The sequence below is a fragment of the Poecilia latipinna genome, unplaced genomic scaffold (assembly GCF_001443285.1).
Source record: "Poecilia latipinna isolate Pla-1442-1.1 unplaced genomic scaffold, P_latipinna-1.0 Scaffold1016, whole genome shotgun sequence".
NCBI lineage: Eukaryota > Metazoa > Chordata > Actinopteri > Cyprinodontiformes > Poeciliidae > Poecilia > Poecilia latipinna.
The window spans coordinates 58,931-79,684 of record NW_015113632.1 but is presented as its reverse complement, the minus strand read 5'-3'; the positions used below and the strand labels follow the sequence as shown (position 1 = coordinate 79,684).

At 37.3% G+C, this 20,754-nt stretch overlaps 3 protein-coding genes across 3 annotated transcripts in view; 2 read left to right on the top strand and 1 right to left on the bottom strand.

Moving 5' to 3' along the window:
• Positions 1-1,684: 1,684 nt before the first annotated feature.
• LOC106958793 (E3 ubiquitin-protein ligase TRIM21-like) lies at positions 1,685-5,876 on the bottom strand. Its single transcript, XM_015050878.1, has 3 exons — positions 5,788-5,876; positions 3,048-3,361; positions 1,685-2,781 (listed from the first exon to the last, which is right to left on the bottom strand). Exons 2-3 carry the CDS (start codon positions 3,334-3,336, stop codon positions 1,700-1,702), a joined length of 1,371 nt encoding a protein of 456 aa, XP_014906364.1. The 5' UTR covers positions 3,337-3,361; positions 5,788-5,876; the 3' UTR covers positions 1,685-1,699.
• A 2,021-nt stretch (positions 5,877-7,897) lies between these two features.
• LOC106958797 (tetraspanin-8) lies at positions 7,898-19,592 on the top strand. The gene is made up of 8 exons (XM_015050880.1): positions 7,898-8,030; positions 15,838-15,900; positions 16,087-16,206; positions 17,402-17,476; positions 17,557-17,652; positions 17,905-18,018; positions 18,129-18,212; positions 18,911-19,592. The coding sequence occupies exons 1-8, from the start codon at positions 7,974-7,976 to the stop codon at positions 18,980-18,982; spliced, it is 681 nt and encodes a 226-aa protein (XP_014906366.1). The 5' UTR covers positions 7,898-7,973; the 3' UTR covers positions 18,983-19,592.
• Positions 19,593-20,212: 620 nt separating this feature from the next.
• LOC106958781 (uncharacterized) overlaps positions 20,213-20,754 on the top strand; it is a 22,933-nt gene continuing 22,391 nt past the window's right edge. Inside the window, exon 1 of the mRNA XM_015050866.1 lies at positions 20,213-20,415. Within this exon, the coding sequence (XP_014906352.1) occupies positions 20,407-20,415 (9 nt within the window). The 5' untranslated portion in view covers positions 20,213-20,406. The remainder of the gene's footprint in view (positions 20,416-20,754) is intronic.

Below are 20,754 nucleotides of genomic sequence, written 5' to 3'. Positions count from 1 at the left end.
AACCGACGGGCACACTTTGGCATGCCCCGGTTAAATTTCTTCAGGAATTTTCTAGTTATTATTATTTAATATTGTAGACGTTACTTTTTCTCCCCTACTTTGTAATCAATTAAACTGCACGGTCAGTTATATAGTTATTCAAAGCCCATTAGAGCTTAAAGTATATTTGTTCATTATAACATGTCCATGTTAAATTATTTAACATAATTAATCCTCTCATTATTATTACAACTCAAAGAAATTAGTGCCCTTGAAATCTAGCTACATTTGAGAAATGTCTTTTTTTATGTACATCTGTGAGCTCTAAATTAATTGGTGAATTGTTTAATTTGGCAATTTGATACTGTCACAGTTGGTGGGAGTTGATACTGTTTACCGAAGTGAATGCTATGTGGTTGTTTGATAACACAAGGACATGATTGTACTAAGAAATGTTAATGATTTCAAGAATTTGTAATAAAGAGAGCGTTTGGGGAAGAAGACGGCGGTCGTCTTTTTTTCTTTCACTGATGCTGTTCATTGTTACAGGCTCTCCACCAAGATCAATGGGGAAGCCGAGACACATCAGAAGAAGGAGAAAAAAAAATCATTTGTTACTATTGTCCACTATGAGCTGAGACGTGTAACAGATGCACTTTATACACACTGTGAAAAGAAAAACATTGTCCAGATCCCACCTCCTATTTAATAAGATGCAGAGATTTTCATTGGGATGATCAGGATGGACGGGATTAGAAGTGAACAGATTAGAGAGAGGAAAGAGATGAAATGTTAGAAAAAAGAGATGGATGAGATTCAGAAAACCCTGAGGAAGACGGCAAAATAAATAACGGATACTGCCATCTGGTGGCACAAAGATGGTACTACAATAAACCTGTGACCCTTTATCAAATGTTTTACATACAAATAATGACAATAGTTAAAATAAAATTAGGTTTGTAATTTGCAGGCCTTAATGGTGTTAAGCCACGTCATCTGTGGGACAGATATGTGTTTGACCTAAAAAATAGATATTTTCAGACTGTTTCAAAAATACACGCGTAGCAAATATTTGTAAAAATATTGTCGACAGATTTAGATCTAGAATAAGATCTGACCCAGTGATATCCAAAAGGAATAAAAAAACTGGATTTTATTACAACCTGAACATCTTTTCTAGATAATTCATCTGTTTACCTGAAAATAATTTATCTCATCTCCTGGTAATATCCACAAAACAGTCATGACAATTACAGCTCAAATTATTTTAAAAACAGGACAATTATTGTATCAAGTCACTGTCTGTTTATTCCAACTTTGTTTTTTCAGTTTTAAGAGTGTTTGTAATAATGTGGTGTTATTAAATGAAACCAGTAATTATTCTCTCTCCAGATGTTTGAATGGATGCGATGGTTAGCTTCTGTTTTAACTTGTTTTTTGTTAGTGACTGAGATAAATGAGTTCAAACTCCCACATTGACACTTGAAGCTCATCGGACAGGAAACTAAACTAAACGTTGACTTGAGTTGAGTTTTATCAAAGGCAAAACAAAGTTTCAACAGGAATATTAAACCTTTGGCAGTAAAATATGGAGAAATTATGTGTAAAATGGAAATTTCTTTTATACTGATTGATTATAACTTTAATCACATGCAACTTTATTTTTGTAACATTATGACTTTAAACTCCGTCACAGAATCATAAACACAGTTGAATTGCTTTATTTCCATGGAGTTGGATGGCAGTGACTTTGGCAGATGACCAGAGGTGTGGAGTTCAAGCCGCCCTGATAAACGCCAGGACTGAAGAACGGATAAAGTTCCTCGGTGAAAGAGCAGTCTGAGTATTGGTGGATCAGTTCTGCAGAATCAACGTTGTAGAAAATGATGGAGCCCTCCTTGTAATCCACAAAAACACCGACTTTGTTCAATGGAGGTTTTACATCCAGGCTCAAACCAGCCGCCTTGATCGTACCTCCGCTTCGTAATCCGATGGCCCAGCGGCCGCTGCTGGGGCTCGACGAGATCGACCCCTTCCTGCCAATCGACCCGTAGACGACTCCGACGTCCCAGGCCATTTTTCCTCTCACCTCAACCTCGAAGTAAACTCTCCCAGAGGAGAAACTCTGCCTGCCCAAAACGTTGGCCGTGGTGTTGAACCGCTCCGGGTTATTGGGGAGATTCTGCTTCACGCCACCACAGTGGACCTGCTTCCTGTCTGGAGATAAAACCAGGTTGGGATGCGCCGTGTCCGGATCCAGAGTCACATCAACCGCAAACTGCTGCATTCGGATCAGCTTGGCCTTGCTGAGGAACCTCTTCATCTCTCCATCAAGCATTTCCTTCAGCTTGTCCACGGAGGCCATGACGGTTTTGCCGTAGGACGGCTGATGAACGGAGAACTCTGTGAGGTCGGAGGTTTTCACATCCTGGAGGAACTGCAGGTTGGCTTCCGTAAGGAGAAGATGATCCAGCTCCGCCTCGCTCTTCGTCAGCTCTGAGATTTCCTCCACAAGCTCTCTGATGAGCCGCTCTGCTTGCTTTTGGAAAGTCTTCTGCTTCTCCTCGACGGCTTTGGTGAGACAGGACAGACTTTCCTCGACCGACTGGATTAAAACTCTGAAAGTCTGCAGACTCTCTGCGGTCTGTCGCTCGGCAGACTTCCTGCTCAGCTCTGCTGAGCGCTGGATCTCACAGATCTTCATCTCTCTCTCTTTTATTTTCAGCCTAATTTTGAACTTCATTTCCCTCATTTTGGACTTCTGTCTTTCACTTTCACATTGGGAAGGAACAGCAGTCAGGCCTGGATTGGAGCACAAACAGTCAGTTTGACCACACAGATATTTCTGAGATTAAATGATGGCTTACAAACTGAAATTGTAACATTAATGTCAGAAATCTGAGAGGAAGGTAAAATTCTCAGATAAAAGTCAGAATTTTTAGATTAAATGATGATATATAAACTTAAATTATGTGATTTAAATCAGAAATCTCAGATTGAAGTCAGAAATCTGAGATTATCAGAATTTTGGGACATTACAACAATAACTGATCAGTTTTCATATTTACCATTTTCAAACTCCCCTCTTTGTACCGGTCTTGTGTTTGACAGACTTTGTGCCAGATCATTCCTCCCGATCTTCTCTAAAAGCTCCACCGATCTCCTCACCGCCTCGGCCTCGCCGTGCTTTTGGACCATCAGGTCCACCGTGTCCGGCCGGTCCGCCTTCTCGAGCCGGTACGCCGGGATGGCTGGGAGGTCATTCCCATCATTCTGAAGCAGCCACTTGAAATGTTTGAATTGGTCACCTGTCAGGTTCTCCAGGGTCTTCCACAGATCCTCTTTAGTGGTCGCCATTGTTGTTCAGTAACCAGCTGAAAACCTGAAAACACAAAATACACACAAAATACTAAATTACTGAAGCTTGTCTTTGATTTAACTTTTAAAAAACTATCGTAATTAAACAAATGTTCACTATAAACAATGAATTTGGTTTGGTTTAATCTGACAGGACCCAAAAACCCATGAATGTAAAACATTTGGATAGATTTGGTATTAGTTTATTCTGACGTTTGGGACTAAAGTCACCTCATCTGCTCCACCTCCAGCTGCAGTGGTTCTTTCTCTCTGCTCTGAGTCAAACCAACCTGTTCCCCTCCTGGCCTGTGGGGGCGCTGCACCAAGAACCACTGAAGGAAACGAAGACACTGAGGGCAACTTCCTTCCTCAGGAAACGTAAACAAAAGTGGAGTGGAGTCTGATCTTAGTGGTTCAAGAATTTCACTTTTGTCTTTGGCTAAAGACCATGAGCCATTTCTCCCTTTAGCACTAGGCTAGCACCTTTGTTTTGGTTGTATTTACCCAGAATGCCCTGCACTGTGGACCACTTCCTGATTTTTTTAGAGGACTCCTGTGCCCCAAGGGAGGATTCCCACCAACCCTTTTCAGTCCATTTGCCTAGAAGGTCTGGTTCATTTTTAGGTGTGTTGAAGTGAACTCTGGTTTACTTTGAACCAGAGTTTGAATGATTCTGTTTTGAAGCGGGCCAAGTGGGCCGGAGACCGCTCCAGAAGCAGGAAGAGGACCACAGCGCAGGACATTCTGAGTAAATACAACCGAAACAAACATGCTAGCCTAGCACTAGCAAGAGAAATGTATTTTAACTAAAGACAAAAGAGAAATCCTACAACTGCTAAAATCTGACGCTAATCCATTTTGTTTCTACTTTGTGAAGAAGAAAGTTGTTCTCAGTGTCTTCAGAGGTCTTCATGTTGTTTCCGTCAGTGGTTCTTGCTGCAGCGCCTCCAGAGGCCAGGAGGGGAACAGGTTTTTCAAAGGGTTTGGTTTGTTTGACCACAGCAGCTGAAAATAAAACTGGTCCTAAAACAAACTGAATCTACCAGATTCTCAGGTAGGAAAACGGTTGAAGACTGTTTTTTATTCACGAACGATTCACTTTTTCATTTCTGAGGCTTAAGTAATTCAGTATCTCCAGTTTGTTTTATTCCATGCACTTTGTCACATCCTGATGCTGTGATAAAGCAATAAGGTGCTTTATCACAGCATCATATTACTAATTTTATGACAGCTGTGTCATAAGATTAGAATTTTATAGTTTTTATTATTTTAATTATGACTTAATATGCTGCACTGTAAACTCCTGCTCTTGTTTGCTATGTTTCTTTCTTTGGCTGCAGGTACCACAACATATTTCACTTTACTGTGTATAACTCTGCAATCTAATCTAATCTAATCTAAACATTTACTGGGTAAGTGAACTGATCTCTGGATCTCAAGCTGCAGAAAAACTACAAAAACTCTCATGATTTTTCATTGAAGTCAAACTGCTGGACGGGTCAATAAACCGAGGAAGCAGAGCGAAAACGAAACCGAACCTTTGGACGGGACCTGAGCGACATTCTGTCTGATTTATCCCATCAGGACGGTTTTTATCTGCACTGGAAGCAGAACTTATCATATCTGGACCAGAAATTATTGCAGAAATGATACTGTTGTAAGTTTGAGACCATTTTTCAACATTCAAATATTAATGGAAGTGCACCAACTAAAAGATCAATAAACTTTCATTTTTAAAGAATATTCAAAACTGGAACTGGAAGACATTTCAAATATCCAAAATGAGTAAAAATAAAATGATAAATAAAATCAACAAAACAAAATTGCCCTTTTTTTTCAGAAAAATTTGGACTTTTCTAAAAAAAATAAAAGTGGAAACGACCTACTGTGTATTTGTAACATTTTCTTTTTAATAAGAGAGGCCATTACTTTCTCCTATTGGATAGGATTGTTTTTCATACGTTAGTAGATAAAATAGTCATTATGAAACTGCCTTTTGTATTTATTCGGGTTGTCTTTGTTTAAAATGAAATGTGTATGAAGCATTTACCTGACAAAGAAGCAAAAGTAGAAAATAAATATGCAAACAAAGCGCTCTATTTTACTAAAAGCCTCTTTTACATTTTATATTTATGTCAACTCTGAAACGGATTTAAAAAAAAAAAGTAATTTAGCAGTTTATCGTGTTAAAATGTTCACATTTCTGTTCATCCAAACCCGAATTTTTTTAATGACATTAAGGGGAAAATACGGGAAAATACGTTTCCCTTCTCATTTCTACGGCACATTTACGCGGTTTTTTTCTTCTTTGTGTTTTTTACAGTGGGGATTAGAGAACAAACAGCGACTGTGGTTCACCAGAAAGCAGAAGTTTGGCTAAAGCTCATCCGCAGGAATTAAGGGATTATTCCTGCAATCCAATAAAGCAGAAGAATATAAATGTTTACTTACTAAAACGGGAGTTCAGACTCGGTTCGTCTCTCGTACGCTTCCTCTTTTTCTGGCTGCTTTATGAATGACCTATAAAAGGGAGGGACATAAAAACCGGCTGGCTGTAATTCTTTAAAGCTGCCACTAGATGGCGATGAAGTCTCATTTCTACAGTAACATCTACTTAAATGAGTAACTGTGGAAAAAATGTACTTTTAGGAGTATTTTTACTATGTTGTACTTTTTACTTTTATTTGAGTAAAAGGTTTGACTCCACAGTGGCTCTTAATAACTTTGTATGTAAATTTTATATGTTAAAAATAAGAAATATGTTCAAAATTGATAAATTTAATTAATATGTTCAGAATGGGGAATTGTTCAAAATAAGGAATCAGATTAGTATCTTGGAATTTGTTCAAATACGATTGTTAGAATCAGTTCAGAATCTAGAAGTGGATTAAACTCAGGAATCTGTTCAATCTTTGAACAGATTCCTTATTTTCAACAGATTCTTGGTCAATTTGGAATTGTTTAAACAAAAAATCTTGGAATCAGTTAATCTATAATTTAGAACTATATCAGACAGGAATCACAGTAAAGAATCTGTTCAAAGTAGGGAAACTGTTAAGACTCTGGGAATCTGTTCAAAATATTAAGTTTGAAATCAGTTCAGAATCTATAATGAGGTTCGACGCAGGAATCTTTCAAAGTCACGAATTTCTTTAAAAAAAATGTTTTTAGTGTCTGGGAATACGTTCCGATGAAGTTAAGTAATTGTTTTTATAAAATCTATAATCTCCTGAGAGCCATAATCTGCTCAGATTATGGGAATCTGTTCATCTTTGGAAATCAGTTTCAAAACGGCCTCATAACTCTTCACAGATTGATCGTTTCCTCTCTAATGTCATTGCTGATATTTTCTCCAGATATTTTCTCTCTGCTTTTATTCTGGAGGTTGAAATCTGACAGGAAGATAAACTAATTCCTACATGAAAACAACTTAATCAGAACCGCAACAAAAGTTTAATTACAAAAACTGTGCATAAATACAGAAGAGGAAGGAAAACTCTTAACTCTCGTGCAGGTATTGTTTTCTTGCTTCAATAATATGCAGATGTGCTGGGACTGCCAAAGCATTTTTCCCTCCACGCCTTCCTCTGCCGCCGCTGCATTCTCTGATCCTTCCTCACACATTTCGGAGCAATGTTTCATCTGTTCACCGCCGGCTCGGCCAGATCTCATGACTCTAAACGCATCACAGAGCAGAAACTTCCTGAACATCAGCGTCACAGATGAACTGAGAAATAACTTCGTTCACACCGACCCAGCCGGTCGCACCACTTAACAAACTGGGAGGCTTTTCTGTGACAGCGTCTTTAAAGCCTTTTTCTGAGGTTTCTGCTTTTTATTTTCATCATTTTCACAGATTATAATATCAGTTTTTTTGTTTTGTCTAGCTTCTAGTGAAAATATTGGAGTAGCTTAAAATGAGGCAAAACTAACTTATAAGTAACTTTTCAGGAAGACAGGAAATTGATTTAAGTAAATAATTCCTTAAAATTGATGAAAAAATTCTAGTTTTTACAACATGGGATAAATGTCTTGTTATAAGTGAAATAATCTGCTAGTGGAACTAGAATGTTTTATTATAAAAGATTCTGGAATGAGTTCAGAATGCAGAACTAGATTAGACTCAGCAATTGGTTCAAAATAAAGAAAATGTAATTAAGGAATTATTTGAGTCTGGAATTAGTTTAGTCTCTGGAATCTGTTCAGAAATAAAGAATCTATTCAAAACATAAACTTTGAAATTAGTTTTGTTTACATAAATCCAGCTCCTATTTCTTGTTGAAAAGTTACTTATGAGTTAATTTAATCTCATTTCTAGTGTATTAAGATATTTGACCTAGAAACTAAACTTAAATTGTGTTTTCTGTTTTTGTAGTGCGGATTTGGGTATGTGAATTTAGACGCCTCATCAGAGCATTTATGTTGCTCTATCACTGAAAAATCCATTAAAACTGATTTTGTTTTAAATGTGACATGGCCAGTTTTTTTGTAAAACGTTGGTGTTTTCTGCATCTTTGAGCTGTGAGCAGGGGGAGGAGCAGCAGGCGGACGTAGAAAAGCAGCTGGAGGAAGAACATCCAGGTGAAACCGGCTCTGATTGCTGCTGCTGCTGCTGTGAGGAGCCCCAGAGAGAAACCATGGCGGTTAATAAGTGTGTCAAGTATCTGCTCTTCTTCTTCAACCTGCTGTTCTGGGTGAGTCTCACAAAAAATCATCTTTTAGTTTAAATTCAGATTATTTTTTTAAAGTTTTTTTTAAGGTGGGTTTTTGGTCTTTAGCATCTCAAATGAACCTGTTTTCTGTTCTCACCCTGATCACTTCATGTTTTTTTTAGATATATATGTTTTTTTATAGAACAGGTCATTTATTTACTTTTGCCCTCGCCCTCAAACAAAACCAGCTCAGTTTCAGGGTGTGGCCAGGTTCTCTCAGAAACTCTGGAGTCCATTTAGAGCAGTTCCTGTTTCTGCAGAACCAATTCGTCTCTCATTCAGCTGCATTTCCCTCCATGTCAACACTAATGGACCAGGCAGGCGGTTGCTCAACATAGTCTTATGGTACTTAGCCACTTCCTGGACAGTTTTATTTATTATTCCACCACTGAAAGATTTACTTTTTTCTTTTAAATGCTTGTTTTCTCCCAACAGATGCATAAAAAATGTCTGCAGGTTTTGTTTTTATCAGCAAAATGACTCATAATTGCTACTTGCCCACTTTGTATTGCGGTATTGCTGAAAATGTGCTATATAAATAAAATTACCTTTACTTAAGGACGTCTATACCAATCTAGATGCTGAAAGTGCCTCACTACACTGCAAAACCACAATCTTAACACAGATCTTTGGTCCAGCAAACATGTTGGTATAAGTGAAAAGAAACAGACTAACTTACAAGTAACATTTCAACAACACAGCAGCTTGTTTTTAAGTCAAAATGTCTTGTTTATTTGAAAGAAGCTCCTGTTTCTTGCTGAAAAGTTATTTTTAAGTTACTTTTATCTTATTTTGAGTGTGCTAAGATATTCACATGAAAACAAAACCAACATTTGCAGTGCAGATGGGGGTGTGTGGATTTCCTTCTGAATTTATGCTCTAAATTTTACATTTCTTGAAAATAAAATGATAAAAATAAAATAATCTGTTCAAAAAGGGCTTGACTTTTTTTAAAAGGTGGATTTTTAAGCTGTTTATTTTGTGTTTTTGGTTAAAACTGAAGAGTTTTGCTCTAAACGGGGCCTGCTGGTTGGTAATGGTGAATTATAACAGGTTCTGTTAACTGGTTAAACTGGTTCTGCAGCAGCTCACTGCATGCTGTCGCCATCCAGCAGTTTTTCTGGTGAAGTTCATGTCCTGGCAGACGTGACTGGCTGCTTCCAGGGGACAAAACATGTTGACCTCTCCAGAAATGTTTTAAAACTTGTTCTAAGACTTTACTGGTCACTTTGCTCCAGTTTGAGACGAAATTAAAGTCGCATTTATTCAGATGAAGAACTTGCTACTAAATGTATTTGGAACTAAACTTTAGGCACAAAAAGCAACATTTTTATCAATAAAACTAAAGCATGAATCCAGTTTGAGTTGCTCTGACCTTTGACCTGAGGCGTTATCAGTCCTTGCAAGATGTTTTGCTTGCAACTATTGATGCAAATTCACTCTGGTATGCAAATGTTGCACTTGCAAATTTTACCAGTCAATAAAACCTTTGTGGACGTCGGTCACCCACTTTTTTTTTTTTTTTTTTTTCTTCAATCTCCTCCTAATTTAACTTTTAACTTCCTGTTTCAAGATGTTGCTGTTAAAGTTGAACCTGAAAGATTTTTAAAATATTTTTTAGATGTTTTGCTTCTTCTGTTCCTACTGTCATTTTAACTCGAATAACCGACATGGAGTTCTTCTTTAAAGATACTTATAACACGATTTTATTTTGAACATTTTTAACCAGTGAAAAGAGACAAGAACTACCGTATTTTCTGCACTATAAGGCGCACCTAAAAACCTTCAATTTCCTCAAAAGCCGACAGTGCGCCTTATAATTCGGTGAGCCTTATATATGGGCCAATATTGAGCCACAACAGGTCTAGCAACTACGGTAAGCAGCCGCCGACTTCATTTGGCCCGTAGAAGAAGCGCGCGGTGCATGCTGGGATAGTTGTCAGAACGCTGGTTTGTTAATAAAGTTTGACTGACCTATCTACCTACCGACCGTCTAGAATCAGGTCGTCTGCAGGACATTTTGCACCACGTTCTCCACCAACATGCTGTGTGTGAATGGAGAAGGGTGACCATCGTCCGGCCCGGCCCAGTCCGGAAGGCTCTCCTCGCTGACTGGAGTCGCACTGTTTTATTGACATTCACTTTAGTGCAGCTCCATCTAGTGGATGCATAATGTAACTCCAGCCTCTACTGTAGCGTCTATTCTATGCGCCTTATAATGCGGTGCGCCTTATAGTGTGGAAAATACGGTAATAAAAAATACATAAAAATGCAAAATAACATGGTGGATTAAATGCTATATTTGCTAAAATATCTCTAGGGAGAAAATCATGAAAATAAATAAATTTTACACTTTAAATGTTATGTGCAGATATTTAACTTTTGTTGTCAGTCCAGCTTTTATCTCTGGTTATTTCCGTCTTTCCTCCTGAAACGCCTCCAGATCGATACTAACAGGATCTGGAGCCACTCTGCCATGTTGGACGTCATGTTTTCACAGACTGATGGAAACGTTGAGGCGGCTCCTTTATTTACTCGGAAACCAGTTTGATTTAATCTGCGTCTGTTTTTCACCTCTGAGTTGAGCAGAAATCCCAGCTCTGTTCTGATCCAGTTTTTCCATCCTGAATGTAAAACATTTGGAATCAGATGGCAGATAAAACTGCAGCCAAACTGAATGAAATCGTGACGTTTTTTCCTGCGTTGACATTTCAGAGCAGAAAAGCAGAAATGATTATGATCTGCAGTGAGGAGGAGGAGAAACAAACAAAACCTCTTCATCACAAACGGCTGAGTGTTTCTGAAAACTCTGCAGGGATCGACGTCGGCAAAGTTTCCACTGCAGCTTCATGTTTCCTTCAACGAACATGAGATTTTATTTTTACACATAATTCAATTTTAGAAGAGATATAAAAAATAAAAGTACAGCAGCTATCCAGCTGGGTCGACTTGTGATGACTTGAATGTTTATGTTTTAAACATTTAATATCTGCAAATTTAATCCTGACGAATAGAAAACTCCTTCATTTCCCAGAAAATCATTAAGATTTAAATCTAAAAGTTTACCAGAATATCAACCATTTTAAAGTGAAAATCCACTTTAATTTATTAAAAATTACTTCAAATATGAATGATTTTTTTTAAATATAAGGGGAAAAATCTAGATTAAACATGCAACATGGCTAGTCTTTCTAATTTATCAGGACTGAAATAATTTGAAGGTTTTTTTCCTCCAAAGGAAACATGACTCTCTATAACTTGAGTAAAATCAGATTTTTAATGTAATAAAAAAATGTGGTTTTGTAGAAGTAAAGAGCTTCTAAGAAATATTAAAAATACAAAATGACACGGTGGATTAAATGCTGTAATTTTTAAGCATAAAGACTAAAATACTAAATTAACAATACTGCAATACAATACATTAAAATACTGCTTCCACTGGTACTTTTGTCCATTTATTCCAAGATATGTCTTGGGGGGGGGAGGGGGGGAATCCTTTTTTTTATGTATTGGCACACTAAATGTATTTTTTTTTAAAAAAAGATATTTGCTCAAAAATCTGGAGAATACTTTTTTGCAGTGCTTCCTGATTTAATTTAAACCTTCATTTTCTTCCGTTTTGGTGGATTTCATGAGAATTTAGTCTGGTCCTTATATTTTATCATTTTCTTGTTTAATTTGTGTCAAAACTCTGCAGAAAACTCATTGACAGAAAACTGAAAACAAATTTCTCCCAGCAGTTTTCGGGTTTGACTTGTTTTCTGAAACTAATCTGGATCCAGACGCGGAGGGCAGATTATGAGAACATGACTGAACACGTTGATCTGCTGTGAATGGCTGACAATAGCCTGTGAGTCACTGCGGAGGGACGAAGATGCCCACGCAGCGAAACGCCCTGCGTTAAGAATGAACGCTTCTGTTTGAGACCAGATTAACGGATGAAAAGAAACGGATCAGTTTTTCAGAATGTTTTCCTGTAGATTTAATCTCAGTCTTTTCATATAAAAGTAGAATTCATGTTTTACAAGATTTCTAGATTATAATATGGATTAATTTTAACTGATTATCTCAGTTTAACATGTGATTTCTGAGATTAAGACGTGATCTAATGCTAATGTCATGACAGGACCACCAGCATATTGTAATCCAGATTATCTAAATTTATAATTTTAATAAACAATTGAGAGAATCCTTGTTGACTGGATTCTGGATCTTAACTTGCTGTTTTTATGTTGCTGATCTGAGATTTAAATCTCACTTTAATTATATCCATTAAATTGTTTTTATGTCCCAGATGTAATCCAAGTAATTCTCGTCTCTAGATGTTGAATTATGTTCTTAGTGGTGAACTAATAATCCATTCAGATTATGCCCTAAATGTACTTAATCCAGATTTATTCCCAACAGTCCTGAAGCTTCATATCATAGTAAATATTTTTGGTTTCTTTACGGATTAAGTTCTACTTTTACACACCTAATCTGGATTAATTGTAACATTCCTTTATTCTAGTGGAACATTCATGTTTCTGTAGTTGTAAAAAAGCCTGAAGTTTAATTGTCTTTGGAAACATTTTTGTTTTTCCTCAGCGGGCGTGTTTGCTTTTTGATTCGGTGAGGTTGCTATGTCAATCTTCAGGTTTGGTTGTTGTTTCTGTGTTTGCGTCACAGTAATCCGGTCGAGTTATCTAGAAAGAGCTCTGGGATGACTCCGCAGTCACGGCTTTGTTTCAGAGTAAACACCTGCTGCTTTGCTTCTGGGTTTCTGTCCAGTAAAAAATAGTTTCAGCTGAAACTAAACATCATTTTACAGTTTTTGGTGTTTGCTGACGAACTGGGATTCTGATGTTTCCACACAAACGGGGCGACGGTGTTTTTTTTCCCCTCAGGTGTCGACCAGCAGATCGTTCTGTTTGTAGATAAACCGGCTTCAGTTTTGACTCCCTGCAAGGTTTTTTTTTTCCCCAACTAAAACTCAGCATTTAGTTTTTCCCACCTCAAAAAATAAATACTTGGGCAAATTCAGATGAATGTGTTTAATTGTAATTTAATGTTTATTTTTTCATCCATTAACTGGACTACAATGCAGGATTAATGACTCATCTGCAACTGATGGAAAATCCTCCTTGGATGACATTTCACCTCCAGAACCGGTTTGCTGAATTGGCCTTTATATCTGCAGGTGTTTCCTGCTGCAAGGCAGAAAAAGATACTTAAGTTGATCTGATAAAGGTGCTTCTTTATCTTAAACAAAGAAGTGCTGTTTTTGTTTTTAAATGAAGTTAAAGAAACACCCTGCTGCTTTATCTAAAGTTGTTTTCAGTAAAAGGTTTTCTAATGAAAATGGATTTGAGATCTACATTGATGGTCTGAAAAAGAGCAGAAACTGAACAAAAATAGTATTTAAAACTAAAAATGTATTTGTATTGTGTACATCAAACCTCAAGGACTGAAAGTACTTCAATGGATTTAAAAAAAAATGCAGTGATTTACTCCATATTGTTTTTTATTCTGTAAGGTACAACACGGTGTCATCTGCATAACACGTGTTTCAGATAAATACGAAGGTTTTTGTGGGATTTAAGTCATCAAAATATTAGATTTTTTTTATATGTAACATTGGAAATGTTTATTTTTAATAAAACCCTTCTCACTTTTAATTCTGACTAGAACAAAGTTTTAAGTGCAGCTCATTACTTTTAGTACTTTAAAAGTGGAACTGAACTCTACTGCAAAATGATAATTGATTATGTTTTTAGCTTTATTTGGCCAGCAGTTTATGGTGGTTGTACTGGATTTACTGGTTAATTGTACGCAGCAGAGTGTGGGAATCCTTGATGTTTATCCAGTGAAAAGGTTTGGGCGGGGCGCTGCTGTTTGTAAAGCTAACAATGGATCATGTCTTCCTGTTTCTCTATTCAGAGCTTTAAAAAGTGATTTATCAATTAACAATAACCTCACCCTTTTAAAAATACTTTCAAGGATTTATTATGATGTGGAACAGAAAATCAAGAATTATTACAAAGGTATAAGAATTTCATTTTTGTCTTTTTTTTAATTAGCATTTTAAGACCAGCTGACAGCAGCAACTGTAGCAATTTAAATTTGGTTTTCCTGTTTGTCCAGCCGCCTCACCAGGCATCTTCGTCAGAGTTGCTGCCTGGTTTGTTTTTCCCCACTACTCTTCAGATTAAATATTTATTATGTAAAATCACTCCAGCACCGTGTTTACGGTGGTTTGTGTGAGCGCTGAATAATGCATGATGGAGTCACACCCACTGAGCAGCTGGACAGCAACGAAACGCTCCGTCACCTCAGAGGATTGGATTTCAAAAGGGTCGAGTTTCACTCAGTATCCGACCCAACAAATAACCTGTTGACTCAATTTCTTTTCTTTTTTTTGTGGTTAAATTATCCAAATTCCAACATGGCTGCCTCCCAAATGCAACCATGCTAGTGCAGGAAAATCAATCCAATGTTTCACACACACTGATCTGTACAACCTGAAACTGATTGGAATATAATGTGAAATGCATTAGCTTGTGTTGCTAATAGTGGTCAGCATAATAGTAGGTACAGGAAGTTCTTAAAGATGTTTTACCTAATTGGCATCCCTGATGTATGGAAGCATTTAACTGCCAGTTTGAGTAGATCTCTTGGTTTTAATGAGAAATCTCATCATTAGTTTTGCATCTCGTTTCCCAGCTAAACGTTTGTTGATCTTTGGGTTGGTAACTGATCTGTTGCAAAATATCTGGTGTACCTCCTATTGACCCTTTGCAACTAGTCACTTAATTATTCGAGGCGCCATGATGGACGTCGGAAGTGAACAGAGCAACTGACAATTTATTCATGGCTTCTATTTGTTCCAGTCTAGCCAACTAATTGGTGTTTGAACGTAGCTCACCTGGTTGGGGCTCATAGACGGCGGTTTATATAAAAGTTGCAAATAGCTAGCTTAGAAACCGACTCATGCCTCCTCCCTCCTGGGGTGTTGATCAAATTACCGACTTTGCCTAAATTCACACCAAATGATTTATGTCACTGGCATAAAAGGCGTTTCCCCTTACACCGGACCAGCATTAACAACCAGATGCTAACCAGTTTCTTCCATACATGCTGAGCTACATGACGGTGCGGCATTGTCTCCATGGTTACCAATAGTTAGACGATTACCTTCTCCTTAATGTAATATTTAATATCTTTCTAATTACACTTACTTATAAAATATATCAACGTTATTCTTCTTACCTTGTAAAAAGTGTTCGCTGTAAATCCGTGATTACACCAAGAGCTGCCAGTCATTATGATTGACGGCTGCTATCCATCGCCACGGTAACTTTCCTCGTTAAAATTATAAAATAAAATGACAAGTTTGATTTGCATCCTTGTCTGTTTGTGTCGCCGACCGCGCCGCATCCTGTGACCATTTTAAAGTGAAATCCACTAAATATAAGCGATATTAGGTGACAGAAGTCTGTTTTTAGACTAGCTTTGAAGGAGCGCATCGGTTGTTTTGATGTCCATCATGGTGGAGTGGGCGGAGTTCTGAATGTGACGTCATTCGCAAAGGGTCAATTAAGCTCTTGCAGTGGTGTTTACGTCACGTTTAGGAACCAGTTGGATGACACTAGTTTCTCTGTCCACCATTATTGTCCCAGTTGGAGTAAAACGGTTTGTTCTAGTTTAATGTAAACTGATTTGGTTCTCCAGAAAGTTTCCTCGCTCTGAACAACCTGCAGAAAACAAACTATGATGAATCTTTTTTTCCCCCTCTCTCGTTCTTCTTCAGGTCTGTGGTTGCGTCATCCTTGGAGTTGGAATTTACCTGAAAGTCACCAAAGGTGGAAACCAGGTGAGACTCCATTTATATTGATAATCAATGCATCATCTTTATCTCTGCATGCTGGGGGAAATGAACATTTCAAGTCATTTTCTTTCAACTGAAAGTCCTTCTATTTTTATTTAAATGACTTGACCAGTTCTGAAACTGCTGAATCCCATCTCAATGTTTGATTGATTCCCACCTGCTCTTTTCCAGATTACAGATCAATATCTTCCTAGTTTTGACCTCATGATCGCCATTGGGGTGATCATCATGGTGATCGGCTTCCTGGGCTGCTGCGGCGCCTACAAAGAGAGCCGCTGCATGCTGCTGGTGGTAAGAATCACTCAACATGAACTTCAAGGTCATTTTCATGCAACAGGTTGATTTACAGGAAACTGCAGGTTAATAAATGATCTGAGATATTTTTGGACTCCCTCATTAGATCCTGTCAAAACATCACCAGCAAATTTCTAGTGAACAGCAACACACTGAACTTATTTTTGGATGAAATTGGGGGAGTTATAGTCAATTAAATAAACTGACTTGCAAGAAAAATAAAAGTAGGTCTAGGCGGACCAAGAATGCTAAATTAGGTTAAATCTGATGCATGAAAACAGTCGACCTTCAAACCTCATTGGACGATTTGCATATTTTGACGTAACTGGGGTGAAAACATTTTTAGACAAGGACTCGTTATAAAAACAGTCACCAGTTATGAAACCATCAATAAACATTACATTTTGCCAAAAGCCATCAAGCAAATATCAAATGTTAAATGTTCCAGTTACTGGTGATAAAAAGCAACTCTAATCAGGTGGGTTTTTAGCTTCAATTTAAAGGAACTTGGTGTTTCTGCAGTTTTCTGGATGATGTTCCAGATTTGTGGCACATAGAAGCTGAAACACTGGAAACTTTCCTCAGGTGATAGAAGGCTGATTTTGTAACTGTCTTTATGTGACTCTGAAGGTTCAGACTTCAGCCTGATCCTTAGTTTCCAGCTGTAATAACTGAAGCTGTGTGACTCTAGATCTATAGCTCTAGATCATTCCTCTTTTGGTCCAATCATGACTCCAGTTTTGTTTCTGTTCAGAAAGTTATTGATTTGTTCTCTGCTTGTTTGGGTTCAGACTCGCCTTGTTAGACTTGTTCAGACTCACTGAGCTAGTGGGAGTGTAGATATTAAATGGGAGGCGTCCAGGATCGAACCTTGAACCCCACATGTGGCTTGATGAGTATTTACCTAAAGAAAAGGGATTTTATGCCGATAGGTTTGACTGGAGGGTAAATTAGGACTGGTTAATTATTCCCTCCATCAGTGCCACCTGTTGGACACACAAACAAAACTACCTGCTGTTTGCACGTTAAAATGTGTAATTACTACAGTTTTAATTTCATTATGAACGCTGTGCATAGGATGATGTGTGAATTTAAGTGCTGGGACTGTTGAGCCAGTAAGAAATATACTAATAAAGACATTTTGGATTCTGATGAAGAAATTAACTGCATTCATTTTGTTCCATCTCTGCAGTTCTTTGTCTTCCTGCTCCTCATCTTCATCCTGCTGCTGGCAGCTGGCATCTTGGCAGCCGTCGGGGAGGGCAAAGTAAGATGGATCCTCCCCTAGTACTGTTATTTCTGCTTAAGCGTCAACTACGTGGAGGACTGAACTTTGTTTCTGTGTAGGTGAACGACTGGATTAAGAAGAAACTGGAGGAATTAACCCCAATTTCAAACCAGAAACCAGAAGTGATTGCTGACATAGAGAAACTGCAGCGTGAGGTATTTATGCAACAAACTTTATAAATTTGATGTCTAAAAGACCAAAGTTTCATCTCACTTGTACTTCACTTTAATGCTCACGGCTTACCTCTTTAATTTTCTTTTAGTCCCTGCACCAGCTGACTAAAGATGTTTTTCTTTTATGTTTGGCTCTTTCTCACTTTGACTCGCCTGTGTTTATTAGCTGCTTCCATGTGGCGTTGGAGGCTTCACTATTAAGTTAAATGAGTAAAAATAATTTTTTGTTTGCAGCTCATGTGTTGTGGACTCATGAAGGGACCGTCAGACTGGACAAAAATCCCAGATTCCTGCAAGTGCAACTCCACTGCTCCAGCTACTGTGTGCGACAATGGAATCTACAAGGATGTAAGACGACAGGATGTGAAGAAATGATGCACTAATCTTTTAAAATAGTTTAGTTGTAAGAGCTTTCTCAGCTTGTGTTGTGACGAATGCGCCATGTTCTCGCCCCGCAGCCCTGCTACGAAAAAATCATCAGCTACATGAAGGACAATATGGAGGTGTCGTTGGGAATAGCTTTCGCAGTCGCTGCCATTCTGGTAAAAATGCACACACTGAGCTCTAAAGATGTCTAACACTTAATCTCACTTAAACCATAAATATCTAACAGCAGATGGCGCAATTACTCACAGCACCTGCTGGTAATACTTGGTACTGCACCACTTGGTCAACTGGACAGAATCAGATGGTCTCTTCTCTTCGACTTGGCCGAAGAGAAAAGACCATCTTCTCTTCGGATTTAGATTTAGATCTGGACATGGGAAGAGTTTTTTTTTTTTTTTTAACAGAAGAGGATTAGGGCCAATGGTTAAAAAAAATATATTTTTTGCTGTCAGAATACGGACTTTTTTTTTTCACAAAATTTTTATTTGTTTCCCCTTAGAATTGAGATTTTCTAATTCTATTGCATTGATAATTTCCTGGAGTTCGACTCTCCATCCTGGTATTTTAAAGTGAAAATAACATTATATATATATATATTTTTTGTTGATAAACTGTTTAAAATGGGTTATTTAAGGTTCTATATTTATGTTTCAATGTAAATTTTGACATTTTCATGCATTTTGTCTAGTTTATTATGTTCCCTAAAACCGGATTGACACCAAAATATCTAGCACCTCACACATCTAGTTTTAATATTTTTTATGCTTCTAGTTGCCAACAGACCTGAAAGATCTTTTAGCTTGTCTATTCCAGTATTTCTATACTTGTTAAATTGGTATGTTTTTCTCTGCAGCTCTTCGGCATGGTCTTCTCCATGATGCTCTTCTGTCAGATTGGGAGGAAAAACGCTGCCGACACTGCTTGAGTCGCCTCCAATCAGCCTGTTCCTTCCTCATAACGCCTACCCAACAACAGAGCTAATGAAGTTTATTCAGAGCTTTTATTGTGAAGGAGCATGTCACTATATCTGCCAGTATATATATCAGTAAGATGTTTCAGGAGCAGGAAAGATAAATAAATAAATACATGGTTGTTTGATCTGCTCAATTTTATTTTTTTATTTTTTGGTGAAACTAAGTACTTATGTGAAATTCTTAACATTAACCAGTGAACTGTTGGAGTTTTATTTAAATGGCTGCCTCAATAGCTTTTATTGCTAACACTTCAGCAAAACCAAAGTTAATTGGATTTGAAACTTTTCTTTTTAATTTTCTCATAAAAACCTCATCCTTAGATTGTTTTAATTTTTATTGCATTCTAACTTTTAAAAAAAATATTTTTAACTGGGCAACAGCAGGCTTCCCTATATTGTTGCATGTGAATGGTTATTTCTCAGGAACTTGTACAGGTTTTAATTTACTTTTAAAATCTGTACTGACTTGTTTTTGGTTGAATATTTTTTTTTAATCCATCTAACCATGTAACATAAAATGTCTGTTTTCTATTCAGGAGAAATAAAGCTACATACAAATAAAGCCAGACTGGGTGCGTTTAATTTGGATTGTATTGGTTGTGGAACTGTACTTTTTTTTTTTTTTTTGGCAGAAATTGACTTTGGCAAATTAAATGCAGGGGGGTTTATGGAAATGTGTTTTTTGGCATCAGCCTGTTTCCATATTTCATAATTTGTGAAATGGGACTTTCAGAATGTGGAGTCTAGTTTTTGTCTTTTTCCAGAATCGTCTCCTTAAATGTTTTAAAAGAAGCCTTTAATTTCTTTAAGTTTTACATATTTATATTGGGGTTTTTTATGCCTGACTTTAAAATTGTCATATTTTTCATTGTTAAATCAGACTTGGTGCTTATTTACTCAGCACTTAAATCTTTTCACAATATTTTACTCATGAAGTAGATTTGTACTTGGGGGCGGGCAAGGTTTTTTGTTTTTTGTCTTGTTTTCTGAGCCACCTCTCGTCAGATCCTCTCAAATGAAGATTTTATTCAGACCCTCATGTTTGTAGCAATCATAGACATAATGTACTATATTATGTCCCTAAATATAGTATATTATGTCTATGGCAGCAACCGGCAGGACCTCTGCAGTAAACCGGAAGTCAGGTGTTTCTCTGCTACTCGTGAAGAACCGACAAAATGGAAGCCGTCACCTTGGAAACCAAGATCGGGATCTTGGTGTCCGGTTAGCCGAATGCTAACATCCATTTACAGTCACTCCTCACGTATCTTTGCTAAATCTCAGACGGAAAACATCCCAGGGGATCCAAACGACTTCTTATTGAAACTACTGACCCACCGTAGCTCACTGCTGGAAATGGAGGACTCTCCGACGTCATGCTGCTGGTAAGCTAACTGCTAACAACTTTATGATAAAAGCGACGGAGATTTTATTTACAATGTTAGATTACGATGGAGCTAAATTGGGACAAAATTTGTTCAAAGATCAATTTTAAAATAATTTGTTTCAAATCGTTTTCTAAATGAAACTTTATGGCCCCAATTCAACTCCACAGTTATACAATTTTTTTATGAAGAGTGCCAAATTAGTTTTCATGTTGGTGACTATTGTATGGAGCTAAAACTGTTTCATAATTCACAAATGCAAAATGCATTATCTTAAATAATTTTACTAGATATTAAAATATGCCTTCTGTTAAAATTAATGGAGGCTTTAAAATGTTT

Coding starts and splice junctions, on each gene's coding strand:
- LOC106958793 (XM_015050878.1), bottom strand. CDS start 3,336: ATGGCGACCACTAAAGAGGATCTGTGGAAGACCCTGGAGAACCTGACA. Junction 2,782..3,047: donor AAGAGGGGAGTTTGAAAATG/GTAAATATGAAA, acceptor GCTCCAATCCAG/GCCTGACTGCTGTTCCTTCC.
- LOC106958797 (XM_015050880.1), top strand. CDS start 7,974: ATGGCGGTTAATAAGTGTGTCAAGTATCTGCTCTTCTTCTTCAACCTG. Junction 17,477..17,556: donor CAGCCGTCGGGGAGGGCAAA/GTAAGATGGATC, acceptor GTTTCTGTGTAG/GTGAACGACTGGATTAAGAA. Junction 18,213..18,910: donor TCGCAGTCGCTGCCATTCTG/GTAAAAATGCAC, acceptor TTTTCTCTGCAG/CTCTTCGGCATGGTCTTCTC.